At 37.3% G+C, this 15630-nt stretch overlaps 1 protein-coding gene across 5 annotated transcripts in view; it reads left to right on the forward strand.

Annotated features, from left to right (window-relative positions):
- Positions 1-13690, forward strand: part of PHLDB2 (pleckstrin homology like domain family B member 2) — a 128820-nt gene extending 115130 nt beyond the window's left edge. For all 5 annotated transcript variants that reach the window (XM_060298048.1, XM_030836751.2, XM_060298050.1 and 2 more), the window contains 5 exons: positions 5363-5453; positions 6486-6632; positions 8463-8682; positions 11527-11612; positions 12218-13690. In XM_060298048.1, the coding sequence (XP_060154031.1) occupies positions 5363-5453; positions 6486-6632; positions 8463-8682; positions 11527-11612; positions 12218-12358 (685 nt within the window). In that variant the 3' untranslated portion in view covers positions 12359-13690. The remainder of the gene's footprint in view (positions 1-5362; positions 5454-6485; positions 6633-8462; positions 8683-11526; positions 11613-12217) is intronic.
- Positions 13691-15630: the final 1940 nt, after the last annotated feature.

The raw sequence follows: 15630 nt of genomic DNA on the forward strand, positions 1-15630 counted from the left end.
TAGTGTATTTTAATTCTGGCATCATAATGTTTGAAATATTGATATTACTGGATATATCCTGTCAGAGAAGGAAAGGAGTCCCTTGGGAAAAACACTAAAGCAACCTTGAGAATTATAGGTATTTCTCCTTGTTACAAGGGAAAACTTAATTTAATTTAAATTTAAGTAGGGAGTTATGTAATAATAAATAATAAAGCTAATTTTTTGCTGCCATTATTTTTTAATGTCAGAAGGGTTAGTATTTCACTTCATTCAATATTAGAAGAGACGGTATCTCACTTTTTTTTTTTTTTTTTTTTTTTGGCGGCACGCGGGCCTCTCACCGTTGTGGCCTCTCCTATTGCGGAGCACAGGCTCCGGACGCGCAGGCTCAGCGGCCATGGCTCACGGGCCCAGCCGCTCCGCGGCATGTGAGATCCTCCCGGACCGGGGCACGAACCCGCGTCCCCTGCATCGGCAGGCGGACCCTCAACCACTGCGCCACCAGGGAAGCCCGGTATCTCACTTTTTAAAAAATGAAAGACACTTGAGTGTGTGGAATAATTGGGCATCAAACCATCCATCTCTTGCTCTGAAGGAGCTCTCGTAATACCCGCTGCTCCCAGGAGGATGTCAAAGAGTCATGCAGGGTTGCTTGGAGCTGATGTTCTCAGGACAGAAAGCCTAGAACTTTGAGTACTGGCATTCGTAAATGCCAGTAAACCGACCAATTAAATGTGTTACTTTTGAATAACAGGACACAAACAAAAGTCAGCAACACGGCAACTATTGTATAATGATGATGGGAGGAATAAAAGTTGACGGTGCAGCCGTTTCATTTCCAAGTATAGGGATCTCAGAGGGGTTTCTTAGGCACTCTGCACTTTTGCAAGGTGTTATTTTGAAAACATCAGACTACTTTCCCAAATAATTGTGAACATTTTAAAGCAGTATTCCTGTGGTGAACTCCTGATAGCTTGACCATTTTTTTTTGTCTATTTTTGAGCCATCTTTAATAAATAAATACACTCTATATTATAGTTTTCCTATCTTGGTGGCTTTTTCTGCTCCATTTTCTGCCCCCTGCCTCTTCATCCCCACCAAAAACTGAAAGTAAATATGCATCCCTTCAAATGATAACTCCTCAAACCCCATCTCTCATATTTAAAGGTGGTAACAGCAGCAGTGCAGCAGTGAGTACAGGAAATTACCTTAAAGGGAGACACTTCAGTTAGATTTACCAAGCATTAGAAGTTTAGGTCTAGAGACTTAAGCACAGTGGCCACCAAAATCTTAATTTAATTTTATTTGTTCACCTACTTACTTTTCCTTTAAATGGTTTCCAAAGGTAGAAAATGAGAATTGACTCCACTACATGTGCCACATTAAGAGGATAGCATTATTGCAGAGTGATCATTCCTGGAAGGTAGCTACATGTGGCCATGATCATTTTCCATAGTTACTTCGCAGAGAACTGACCCAGTGCTGCTAGCAGTCATAGATAACTAACCAATCACCATGGTCAGAAATTACTAATAGTATTTATTTAAATATGCTGTCAGATTCTCTGAATGTCAAAAAATTGAAGCCAAAGTAGAAGATGCCTACAAAAGGTCTAGTATAAATAAAAGGGACAGAGAGAGAAAAAACAAACAAACAAACAAACAAGCATTTCTCTTCTGTGCCACCATCTACCTAAAAAAAATTCATGCTGCCCTAAGATAAGCTTGTACCTATTTTTATGAAGGAAAATGATGTGATAAACATCAGGAAAATGGTAATAGGGAACTAACGTTTGTCATGTATAGTATGACAGCACATCCTAAATGGGAACTTTTTGCAGACAGGTAGAAAAAGAAAGAACTAAAAATTTTTCTCTTTTTTTAGATTTTTAAAAAATTATGTATTAAAATATCCTGAAATTATACACATTTTAAAGAGGTAATTCCATGCTGAAGTTCTAGCAACATAAACTTAGTCTTGTGGTTATTATGTCACAAAAAACCATTGGTAGAATTATCGAATTACTCAGAGTTGTGGGTACCTTTGCCTTACACTTTTTGTTGAGACATCATTTTCGTGTCCAGCAGAAAGTTCTTTGAGCCAGACAGTGTTTTTGCTTTTTCAACATCATTACTTACACTGTACACAAATATAAAGCTAAGAAAACAGGTCTTGGGTCTTAGAAAACAGCAGCTGAAGGTCAATTCTGCATAAAGTCTGTTTTCTGCTAAAATTATTGAATGAGCTCATAGAGTGTAGTGTTCTGAATACCACCTAAAATTATATGTTCTTATTACTATTGCTAATAAGCCCTGACCTTGTGTTCATGCTTTGAGAAAATGTTAAGGAAGTTGATCTCTCATTATAGTTATTACCCACCAGCAGTGTGTGTGTGGAGCGGGGACAAGACTGGGTATGGGGTTGAGGGCATCCAAGGCTGAGCTTGGTTTTAAGAGATACATCAACCAGAATTTCAGATACTTCTAATCCCTTCGTTTCAGGCAAAGGTTTGTATTCTGCTTTCTACCCTAGATAGTCAACACCCAGTGTTTGCATTTTATTCTAGGGAATTCTTTCAGAAGAGATACTGAAAACCAGAGGATTTCAGAGGAGGGCAGACAGCTGTCAAAGAGACCAGATAGTCTAATCTTTTTGAATAGAGAAAGATTAGACATTTTATAAGGAGTAATAATTTGCTTAACCTGAAAAAATGCTTGAGATAATGAATTGAAAATAAATATTCTGGGACACTGGCTTTTCATTTAGTGGCAACATTGGTATGCTGAAGGCAGTCTTGGAAAAGTTTTATGTTTTTATGGAGAATTTTGTTTTGCGTTTTGCTTATTTGTTTGTTTGTTGTATGACAATGTTCTTGTTTGCTTTTTTTTCTTCCTTTTTCTGTTTTTGCCTTTGCCCCTAAAGTGAATATTCTAAAAAGCAAATTCAAATTTTGCTGAAAGGTATTATTCAGCACTGAAAACTAAATCTGCTATTTAGATTCCTGTACCCTTGACTGAAGTTTCATTTTTCTTTATGAATATGGGTTTTTACCAAAGTTGGTCACATAAAAAAAGTAATCTTCAGTTGATAAAATAGAATATGGCCAAGTAGAGAAAGGAGGCAAAACTAGTCATCTTTTTTTTTTTTTTTTTTGCGGTACGCGGGCCTCTCTGTTGTGGCCTCTCCCGCTGCGGAGCACAGGCTCCGGACGCGCAGGCTCAGCGGCCATGGCTCACGGGCCCAGCTACTCCGCGGCATGCGGGATCTTCCCGGACCGGGGCATGAACCCGTGTCCCCTGCATCGGCAGGCGGACTCCCAACCACTGTGCCACCAGGGAAGCCCAAAACTAGTCATCTTTATACCATTAATGACCAAGTGATTCAGTATTATTCAGTATCATACAGTAATTACATATGAGATCAGAAATGTGCCTGTCTTCTGAAGGTCAGAATTTGGAGCAATGGGAGAAAGCATTGCTCCTCTTGTAATTTAGGTGGGCTGGAGAAACCAATGATGAGTGTCTTGTGCTACAGGTAATGCATTACAAAGTGTATCTTCAGTGACTTCAGGCTCTCCCTTGGCATGACAGGTGCTAGCCAAATGGCATTTCATTTGTTCCATGCCATTGTATTGACAAGTCTTCACCCTAAATTTCTATAGCAATTGCTTTTGCTTTTCACTGCAGGTGCAGTTCTGATCCCCCCAAAAGTATCAGGTAGTGGCAACACAGTATCATAGAGCAGCAATAATTTTGCTGAATAAAAGTGGTTTACATGTCAAGGAAATATTAAATCAATAGCAAAAGTGTAGCTATAGAGAACAAGTAGGTGTCCATGGATAAAAATTAATTATTTTTTAACAAAATAACCAAAGTAGCTCTTAAAGTATATAAAATATAATTTTTTTACTGCCTCCATAGTTTTGTCTTCTCCAGAATGTCATATAGTTGGAGTAATAAAGTATTTAGCTTTTCAGATGGGCTTCTTTCACTTAGTAATATGCATGTATAGTTTCTCCATGTCTTTCCATGGCTTGATAGCTCGTTTCTTTTTAGTACTGAATAATATTCCATAGCCTGGATGTAGTATGGTTTATTTATTCATTTACCTACTAAAGGATATCTTAGTTGCTTCCAAGTTTTGGCATTTATGAATAAAGCTGCTATAAACATATGTGCACAGTACTGATTTTAAGATAAACCATATGTCCTACATTACTGTGGTCATGTTTCTCTTCAAAAGAACTCTTAGCCCTCAAACATCCTAGGTTTGAGTTGATCAACAATATGATTTAGGGAGACTATACTAATGATTATCTTATTCATTTTTATATGAATTAATTTTTATATGAATGTGTGTAGCCAACATGAACCCCTACTGTGTGCCAGGCTTTATGCTATGGAGGATACAGGCACAGAAGCCTCTCTATAGCCAAGAGAGTCTAGAAAAGAAGATACATTTAAGTGACTATGCAAATAAACACGCATGAGAAATAGCAGTGGTTCTCCATGGCTGGAACATCCAAATAAATAAGTTTTGACTTAGGCCATCGTCCTTTTTTTCCAGAATAGTCAAATAAAATGTAAACAAGGGAAAATAATATATTTTGTTTAATGTTAAACATTTCTAAGTTCTTCTCCTTCTCTGTTAGTTATCCTATCTGGTCTTGCAGCTTTTACTCCCTTTGGTTTTTTCCCTCACGTGTTTATGTGATGTCTTTCTCAAGACGCATTACTTTTGGAGCTCTTGAATCCCTTAATGCAGTTTCCTCCTTCGTACGGTGGAAGGGCTTTATTGGCAAAACTGGCCACTACCCTTCTATCGCACCTGTAAGAGAATTCATTTTTTTAACTGTCCATCTTAGATCACCATTTAAGAAATAAAATGTCCACAAGCAAAAAGGCATAACAAAAAAGTAGCTGGTGGTACATGATCCCAAACCAAATAAAGTGACTTCCAAATTTAGGGGTCATCTACATAGAACTTTGGTGAGAGTGTTGTTGGTCTGGCATCCCTGAATAATTAAACTAACGGGAAGACTTCCCGCAAGCCAAACTTTTTAGACTTTGGAGGAGACATTTTGAGAACACAGTTTGTAGGAGTTGGTTTTAGTTTATTTATGAGTAGAGCACTTTATTTGGTATTATTTTCCTCGCCTATGTTTTATCTCTTAAAACTGAGGTAAGTTAAGTTTCACCTACAGTTTTCAGAGTTGAATTGACTTGCCTCTTCAGACCAGTGATTCTTGTAAGTAACATCCTTTAAATTGTATTGGATCTTGTCGTGTGTGTGTGTGTGTGTGTGTGTGTGTGTGTGTGTGTGTGTTGAAGAGACATCAGTAAGAAGCAGTATTCTTGAAAGGCTTTTGTGTTTTCTTCAGTGCCAGCACTTCAAATATTGCCCGAATAGAAGAAATGGAGAGACTTTTGAAGCAAGCTCATGCAGAGAAGACCAGGCTTCTTGAATCCAGGGTAGGCCTAATATCTTTCATGTAGTAGTTCAAGATGCCCTGCACTTGACACTGGGAAACTGTTTTCAGGCCTCAGTAAGCAGCGTGATCTTGGAGTAGTCACTCCACCTTTCTTGGCCTCATTTCCTTTTTTATTTTTGGCCGTGCCACATGGCTTGTGGGATCTTAGTTCCCTGGCCAGGGATTGAACCCCAGGTCCTCGGCAGTGAAAGCAAAGAGTCCTAACCACTGGACTGCCAGGGAATTCCCACCGGCCCCATTTTCCTTTCTGAGAAGTGAGGGTGTTAGAGAGATGTTCTCTACGGCTCTTTACTGCACTAGCATTTTTCATGATGTAAAATGTATATTGTGTGGACATAAACTGAAATGAATGCTTTGTATTACATTTTGCCTTCAATGGCGCCTTTGTTTGCCTGCCGGGGAACAGGAGGAATGGCAGGTCTTTACGCGTTCTCTCTGCCTTGCCAGTTCGTGGTAAAGACACTATTGTAATATTAAAACTCCCATGTTATTGTGACTGTATTTCAAGCCAGAATCTGAACTTCCTTAGGAATTCCCCAAATGCCTTTGCATCCTGCCTGAAAGGGCACCTCCTTTCCTCTTCTAACTTCCCTGGGCACTTCCTCTGTGACCGTCGGCCAGGAAGCCACAGAGCAACAACAGGAATTGGAAGGACCTACGGCCATCAAAGAAAGGCCAAAAGTTGTGACTGGTGTTGGGTCACAGTTAGTGAGCCTTTTTTATATTAAAAATGGAGAGTTTTTAATATATGGGGTCATTAGTATGAAATGACTGAATAGAGTCACAAGCTGTGTTTCACTTAATATTTCATTTTTAATTAAATGTAGTGGTTGCATTTCTGCACAGGATGCTTTTGAAAGTTCTGTGAATGGTGATTACGGGTGTTTTAGTCTTAGATATATACTGGGCTATAAAATCAGGAATTGTATAGTGAGAATTATTTGTTTTCGTATTGGAATCATTCAAGTATAACCAGTATGTCTGAAAATTTTTTCTGCATAATGATATTTAGGAACGGGAAATGGAAGCCAAGAAACGAGCTCTGGAAGAAGAAAAACGACGCCGAGAACTCCTGGAAAAACGATTGCAGGAAGAAACCAGCCAGAGGCAGAAGTTAATTGAAAAGGAAGTAAAAATAAGGGAGAAACAAAGGGCACAGGTTTGTTGGTCAATCTGGATGGATTGGAGTAGGTTGCCCCCTGGTGGTCGTTTTTCAGAAGACGGTCATGCTATGTCTGAGAATGCCTTTGGTTGTGCTGCCTATTAGCCCTTGACCTGTAATGGCTGAGAGAAAGATGTGCATTAATGGACAAAAAAAATGTGTGTTTATTTCAAAACCCACTGGGAACTACTAAAAAAATGATATTTTTCTTTAGTTATATGTGGCACATTTTGATTGGAGAGGCACTTTTTCTTCTACCCATTTTTTTGTAGTATATTTAAAAGGAGAATGTCTTCTTGAGCAGCTTTGAAAATGCAGCTGGATTCATTACTGAAAACAAATACAACACCCAAACTCAGTTGAGAAAGAGAAGGGATTCTATTAAGACATCTTTTGGAAGCAAACACTCCAGAACAGGATACTTTTACCAGCCCGGTTTTTTGGTGGTGGTGGTCATGTTTTGGGTTTTTTTTTTCCTAACCACTGTGTTGTCACACGTTTCCCCTTTGCTGCATCAGTCCACACACATGTGCACAGGATTCCTGAACTCAAGCAAAACTCAGGAAAACCATCCACTTTGTTTGACTTCCTATCTCAGTCAGTAGAGTCTGAGTCTCTGTTCTTGTCACTAGAACTGCTTACATAATGTATGTTTCCTGAGAAACTAAAATAAAATTTTAAGTGCTATGTAATTTAAAGTTCAAATCAGTTTTACCAAAGCTTACTAGACTTCATGGGAAAAGGTACCAGTTCCCTTATTCCTCACAGTTGCTGGCAGTCTGAAGTACAACGGTTGGAGACTCGCCTTAAGGCCTCATGTGCTTCGAGGGCTCAGTAAATCTGTGGCATCTGTCTAACGTCAAAGTACCACAAAATCAAAGGCAAAATAAAGGCAAAAGTCAAACTTGTTCATTTTATTTCATTATGCCAAACCTCTGTCACATTTTGATTTAGTGTAAAGGTCACCCATGCCTGTTTTATATCTGAAGCCAAAACCAAAAGGCACAATTCTATTTTAATCCCAATTATAACTTTTGCTTCCAAGTGTATGATTAGGTTATTTTCCCCCAGGGCAAAGGGGTGGGGTTATTTAACAGGATAAAATAAAAGACTATTTTAGAAATACTACCCGTGGTAATATGTGCTTCCTAGATTCGATGAGCCTCTACTCCGGCCATAGTAAAATCAAAGACATCTATGTACATCTCTTCAGTGTCTCGTCCTGGACAGTTCATTGGGTACAGCTTTGATTCCACTTCTTACCTTATTTTAGCTTCACTTTTCAAAACATCCATCTCTGCCTTCAATTTCTATCACAGGGTGTATGCAAGCCGACATGTACATACATCCTCGGGGGCTGGACTTACTAAATAATGTTCAGTCAATTGTGTCATGTCTGCGGTTATTTAAGGAGAACTATTGTTGAGTTGTGGCAGGGAGAACTCCTGGATACGTTACAGAGGAGGAGGCCTCATCTGTAAGGAGCAGCCCAGATAACTTCATGCCTTATTTCCCTGTGTTTTTAAGTGCTAAGTACCTCTGTTAAAGCTAAGGTAAACGACATGTTTCCATTTTCTCATCTGGCCATTTCAAGGAATAGAATCTGTTGGCCTGAGTTTATCCACATTTTCCCCCCCATACCATAGCATCCTTCTTAAAATGCCATTCTCTTTTTAGATTCCAAATGACAATGTTTAGCTTAAGTTCTCATAATCACATGGACATTTTAACACTTAGGCTTTTCAGTTCACTTTCACTTGTAAACATCTGTGACCTAAAACAAAACAAATAATTAGCTATAGATGAGATGGGCTTGTGCTTTTCCAGGCTCGACCTCTGACCCGTTATCTGCCTATCCGGAAGGAAGACTTTGATTTGCGCAGCCACGTGGAGACTGCTGGCCACAATATTGATACCTGTTATCATGTGTCAATCACAGAGAAGACCTGCAGAGGATTCCTCATCAAAATGGGTGGAAAAATTAAAACTTGGAAAAAACGTTGGTTTGTTTTTGATCGGAACAAGCGCACCTTCTCTTATTATGCAGGTGGGCGATAAAAAAAATCTGAGTGATATATTCAAATCAGGAATTCTCTGTTAAAGAACAAAGGCAATGAAATTCAGAATAAATAATTAGAGTGATAAGTAATAGAATTAATGGCAATATTAGCTTGATAGATGTATATTATTTTCTATTCAGATTATATGGTCCACCAGATATGAATTTCCTCTAGAAATAATAAAAATTATGTTATTTAAAAAGTGTGAGTCTATTCTAGTTCTGAAATAAGCTCAAGCCCAAATAAATATTAAATGGAATTTATTTTTTAGACCAAAATATTATCTTTTAAACCGTGAAATCAGAAAAAAAAAGGTTTCTATTTATTTCTCTATGGTCATATGCTCTAAAGTCACACACAATTAGGCAGCTTAACTGACAGTCATTCAATTGTAGTTTATATACTAGAATGACAATTTCAGCACAGAGAGTGAAGCTTATCAGTGAACTAGTGAATAAGTATTTATTAAGTGACTGGAATATTTTTGGATTCTTTAAATGATGGATTATGAGAACGATACCCTACTGAATCTTCTATAAATATAGGAGTATTTGTGTAACCGGTTTACTTATTAAGAAGCCCCTTATTTACACGTAGATCACATATGAAATATGTCCATTAGCAGCATAAGAATAGCTCTGCCCTCTTTTCAACTGCTGAGTAAGAGGAGAATCAGACTAGAGGTTATGAAGAGACCCTGCCTTGGGGTGACTGTATCAGCATTTATGAGCATTGTTGGGAATTGTTACCAAGTGTATCAAGGTAATAAAAAATAACAGTCCAGTCATTTAATCTGTAGTGTGAGGTCAGGGTATGTTTATGAATAGGGGTGTGAGCAACCAAGAAGCATGTGGAAGAAAGGAAACAGTGGCAACGGAGCCCCAGAATCGGGGTGAGGAAAGGGCAGGGGGTGCATGCCTTTCAGTTAGGGGCTCTTTGGGTGGGGTTCCAGTTGCTACAGGGGCGAGTGGCCTGAAGTAAATGGTCTACTAACCCTCACAGGTTGTCTCTCTTGGGCTTTCTGACCTTGGGTTTTATAAGAATCCAGAGACAGTCTCTTTAGTTGATACAATAGAAAAGATGCCTATGTAATAAATGCCAATTTAGTGTCTGCAAAATGCATAAACAAAACTTCGCTACATGCTAGTCTCCAAAGACAACCTCAGCCAGAATTTTCCAAAAATAAAATTTTAAAAGAACTCAGACAAAACAGCTTCACTCTTTTCTGCTCCTTTTCTCTGGGATTTGTATTTCATTCTTAAGCTTGTATTTTTCAGATTCTTCCTCATATCTGAAGTCCCCTACAAACAAAAGTTTTCTTCCCCAGTTTTCTGCCTGCTTTGAAACACTGACAAGGTTTACTTTTATCTCCAGATTTTTTTTTACCTCTGTTTCCAAAAAACAAAGTATTATTGTTTTCCCATGAATTCATTATTGCAGGACCTTTTCCACCAAATGTTTGAGAGACACATTGACCTCCTCTTTCACAGAAACTGGTGGAAACCCACCAAACATGGTATTAATTAAAACAGAGTTTCCCTAGGAACTAAGTCTATATAATGAAAGTAAGTCTCTTCCCATCACAAAAGTTCTACCTTTTCTAACACTGTTAAGCCTGAAATATCCTTTCAGACTTTCTCCATTCCTTTTCATGTATGTTTCAGTCCATATAGGTATTCTTTCTTCTTTAATACAGTTAGGACCAAATTATTCACTCTGTTCATACCTTTCTTCACACAACAGTATTTCAAGGTTTTTCTCTTTGAGCACTTGCAGATTTACCTCAGTCTTTTCAGTGGCTGTGTAGATCGCAGTGTACGGCTGGTCTAGCATTAGATCAGTTCCCTATTAAAGCTCCAGCAGATCTTTTGCAGCTTGTGCTCTAACGAACCCAAATGCACGTGCACGTGCATGAGTAGGTCTTATACCATACAGTTTTAGAAGCAGAATTGCTGAGTAAGAATTCTGGCATTTTTCATTGTGTATGTTTGACCAAATTGACTTCCCAAAAGAGACTTTCTCATTTGCATTTCCACCAACAGGGTATGATAGTCTCTTTCTCTGTATCCTCATCCATCATTTTGAGATTCTTTAAAGTGCTTGCATGTGTTATCATCCCTGCAGAGTTTAAGTTACAAAATGTCTCAAGAACATATTGGTGTTATTAGGCACCACAGAGTGACGCTGTTTGGTCGGTGGTTTGGTTGTTTGTTTTTGTTTTGTTTTATGCTCTGTTTGGTTTTTATGGCAAATCTGACGAAATCTTTGGAAGTGGTTTGGAAAACGCTGCACTGAAAGGACATTAAATTATTGACATGAAACTCTGTTGAGAACAGGATAAAATATCAAGTATACTAGACAAGAAATTTGATAGGAAAGAAACATAAGTAGAATCTTATTTTAAATTAGAAATCAAAAACACACTTGTTGCAAATTTCATTGCAACAGAGCTGCATATTAATATTTTCATTACAACTACTATCTTGGAGAATGTGGGGAAATAATTTATCTTGATGTCAATGGTGTTTACACTTTGTGTGCTAACCTGACAGTCAGTATTCTGGGTTACCTTTTGACTGCTAATTTGTGAAGAGCCTTGAGTAAAGTCACTTAGTCTCTTTTGTTTAGGGTTGCTAATTCCAACCTTTTTTTTTTTTTCTTTTTTCAGGATAGAGTGTGGCTAATGTACTAACCTAGGTTATCTTAATTAATCTTAGATAATTTAAATGCTAGATAAATATTTTAATGATGATAGTTATAATGACATTATAATTTTTCCTGTCCATCAGTGGTGATAAAGTATTTGTTTTAACACTCATCTACCATTGCAGACAAGCATGAAGCTAAATTAAAAGGAGTAATATACTTTCAAGCCATTGAAGAAGTCTATTATGATCACCTCAAGAATGCTAATAAGGTAAACATTGAATTTCAGATTCCTACAATTTGAATGCATAATTAAGTAGGGGAAAAGGTATTTTTTTGAATTCTAATTAATTTCGATTTGTTATTCTGACATAATGGGTAGATATGATCAGAATGGTGCTGGAAAAGTAAACATGGAAGTAAAGTAATTAGTGCAGCTGATCTTTTTGTGAAAAAATAAATCATGACAAAATGAGAAAATATTCTGTATATATTGGTTTGGGAGACGCTGCCAAGTAACTCTTTGCTAGGCTTCTAAGAAGGAGCTACTACCTACTTACGAGGAAGATCATAAGGAAACATCTTAGTAGGGCTAAGAATAACATTTATTGAGCTATTTTTAGAGCACCCACTATCAGCTAGATACCCTGCTGGAGCTTTTCAAGTAGCTGCTAAAACTACTGGTGAGCTCACTGTGAGAGTTCTTGTGCAGAAAGGCCAGAAATATGGTCAATCTTGAGAAAGGTGTTGAGGGCGAGGGAATAGGTTACATTAGAACAGAAGTAATAGCTACATAGAAGCCTTCACATATCTCTGTGTTATATTTAATATTATAATTTCAAGATTTTATTTTATGTTCTTTTCCTTTTTTTTTAGAGTCCTAATCCATTACTTACCTTTAGCGTCAAGACGCATGACAGAATCTACTATATGGTGGCCCCATCGCCAGAAGCCATGCGGATCTGGATGGATGTTATAGTTACTGGGGCGGAAGGTTACACTCACTTCTTGTTGTAGTGAACTAACGCAATAGTCCACTTCAGGGCAGACTGCAATAATTTCTTACAAGAATAAAGCCATATTCAACACCAGGTGGAAAGACCCAAGAGACCCATCCCTTTAACTATGGATACTCAGAACTGTTTTCATATAAACAGGAAGTCATTTGTAAAAGGGAAAGAAGGGATTTTAATTCAAAGCTTGAGCATAAATAACTCAAAGCTTGATCATAAATAGCAAAGAATTGAAGCACCTAGGAGAAAGAAAACACTATTTTCGTAAATAGCATCACTTATAGGAACATTTCTTATAAATTCTTTTTTATCAATTGTTGATTTTGGTGAAATAAACTAAACCGTTTACAAATGTCTATATGTACTTGGAAAATATGAAATTATTTTAGCACCCAAATCATTGGCATTGACTTTACTGGTAATCAACTGGCTTTTTTGAAAAAGGAGTATTTTGCTGAATGCTATTTTATAAATATAAGCAAATAAGGGCTTGGAAGGGAATATATTGTACGAGGAGTTTGGCCCTACTTTTAAAGTACTACACCAAAACCAAAGACTTGATATCACCTTTGTTTAACAGTAGTAGTTTCAAGTGATGAACTGCAGTTAGTGTTATTCTACATTTTAAAATGGTACTTTGATGCCAACAAGTGCCCAGGAAGTTGACTTTGAAGAATCACTACCAGCATAAGCTACTGTACATATATAGCAAACTACTCTTTGTAAAAGAAGAACAAAAAGCTGTTTGTTTTCGGAAGAAGCAGTCTTAGACATTCTGTCACATTGGGCAATTTAAAATAAAGAGAATACTTAGGAGCTATTTTGATGAAGATTTTTCCATTCCCAGTACTGAGAATAAAGGCAACCAGTAGCTGATTTTCTTTATATTATCTGATTTCTCTTTGTTGCAGCCTCACATGACATAACTATGAAATACAGCTGTTTTCACCAAAGAACAGACCAATTAAAATCCTTATTTACAGAAGTATTGTGATTCCATTAAAAGGCAAATGAAGTTCAACTTAATGTACTCTGTAATGTACTATCTTATTATGTATTTTCTTTACAATTAGCCTTTGTTTTTTAGAGTTAAATTAATTTTTGTTGAATGAAATGACTTCAGGAAAGTCCTTTTATAATGATTTTCAAATGCCATTTATCCTGGTTTGTCATGTTGTGTGCGTTTGTAAGTATGAATGTACTCTTTCTACACTTTGGCAAAAGAATAGAAGCAGAAAATAATGACATTACTTACTAGTACAAGCGAAATGATTAGATTAGAAGTGTCTGTAAAATCTTTGTCAGGCCTGCCTGGGTACAATTTTTTTTTTTTTAATTTGCAGTGGTTTGTATACATGTTGCCAATAATAAGATTTTGCAACTGGATGACACATGATTTTACTTGAACAGTGAAGGACAAAATCACAATTGCAGAAGACATTTTTATAATCTGTTTTTTCAGAGAGCACCCCTAAACCCTGTAATGAGAGTGAAACACAATTGCTAAACTTTTGTTGGTTAATATAAAGATATAACTTTTCTGAACTGTACTTTACCCTCTTCATAGGATTGTAAAGATATTCTAATCAACTTTATGCCTTGCATGATATAGTAAACCTTTCCAATATGTGTGTTAAAATATGTTGAGTTTGGATTAAAATATTGACCAGATTTCACATTTGAAAATAAACTCATCTCTCATTAGGAAGTCACCCATTGGTTACATGACAGGGGATGGATTAATCAGCAAAAGTCCATTGTAGAATCGACATAAAGGTTGTTGTGTGCTAACATTATGACTTGTAGTTTATAAACTGAAGTAATCAGAAATATCTCTGGACACATTCCTGTTGCTAACAAAATGAGATAACCCCTGAGAAACCTGACATGTTTTTGTCTAATTGCACAGATGCAATTACTACTGGGGATTGAAGGACTGTGTTTACCTATCCTTCTCTCTGATGGGGAAAAAATCATGCAGGTATGAAGTTAAAGTTCTAAGGCTTTACTTGGTGGGGACATCATTTGTTTCCCTGAACAAGGCAGCAGATTTCAGAGGAAGAAACTGCCCTCTACAGTATGTCCTTTCACACCTGTCAATGAAGGCAACATTGATAGTAGGTTAACGGAAACAAATATGTCTACTTCAGGCCCATTGCTGTCAGTAAAAGCATCTTCACTTGACTCTAGCTACAATTTTTCCTGATTTGTTATACTGATGAAGGTGTATGGAGAAGATGGTCCATGGGTTTCCCTGCTTTTTTTGTGCAGTGCCTTTCCCACTATGAGAACAAGTAAGATTTTTTTTTTCCTGCACATAAAATGAAAGAAGACCTGCAAAAATAAAGGGACAGAACAGGGACAGGAATGATTGGGAATATTTGCAAATATCCAGAACCATGGGGAGAAGTGTTTATTGTTAAGATACAAAGGATGCTGAAGTGATGTGCATTGGGCATCACCTTAGTGATTTTAGTCACTTTAGAGTCTACAACAGACTTAACGGAGAACTAGCAAAATAGCTCAGCAGCTTTTGGAGAAAGTTGCTAAATCAAGCAGCTGTCAAGGAGGTGTTTCTGGCAATACACCTCTCAAGAAAGAGATCTATTAAGTTTTTATTTATCCAGCTTTTCTGGTGTGTTCTAATAGGACAGGTTCTCAAGACTCCAAAGAGAGGCTGGATTCACTGTATCCAGTATTAAACCAGCTACAGTAAGTTTTAAATAGAAAACAAACAACAACAACAAAAAACTAGTCCTTACTTGTTGATGCTTGAGGCCTCCAAGAATTGCTTTGAAGGGTGTCAGAGCAGGAATCCAGAAAGCCTTGTACCACAGTTTATTCAACCATTTTTTTAAATTGGCCATTCCATTTTTTTATTCTGTTTGCCTCTAAAAATGGTGCTCTAGTAGATAATATGCATCCTTATAAACTAGTATTTTCTATAGGATAGTCACAAATTGGGGCCATTGGGTCAAAGGGCATTGAAAATGATGCATATTTTAAATTGCCATAGGTGGTCAGGTTACTTGACAAAAAGAGTTTGTCAGTATACCCTCCCACCAACCATACATGAGTGCCCATTGCCCAGCTTCCTTGCCGGAAAAAAGTTAAAAAGAACAATAGTTGTTCTTTTTAACTTTTGCCAATCTGATGGGTAGGAAAAATGGCATGGGTTATTTTTTTAATTCCAATTTTTCAGTTAGTGAGGTTGATCATCATGTTTACATATATGAACTGCCTATCACAGCTGTTGGCCAATTTTATTGGAATTAT

This window comes from Globicephala melas, chromosome 4 (assembly GCF_963455315.2).
Source record: "Globicephala melas chromosome 4, mGloMel1.2, whole genome shotgun sequence".
NCBI lineage: Eukaryota > Metazoa > Chordata > Mammalia > Artiodactyla > Delphinidae > Globicephala > Globicephala melas.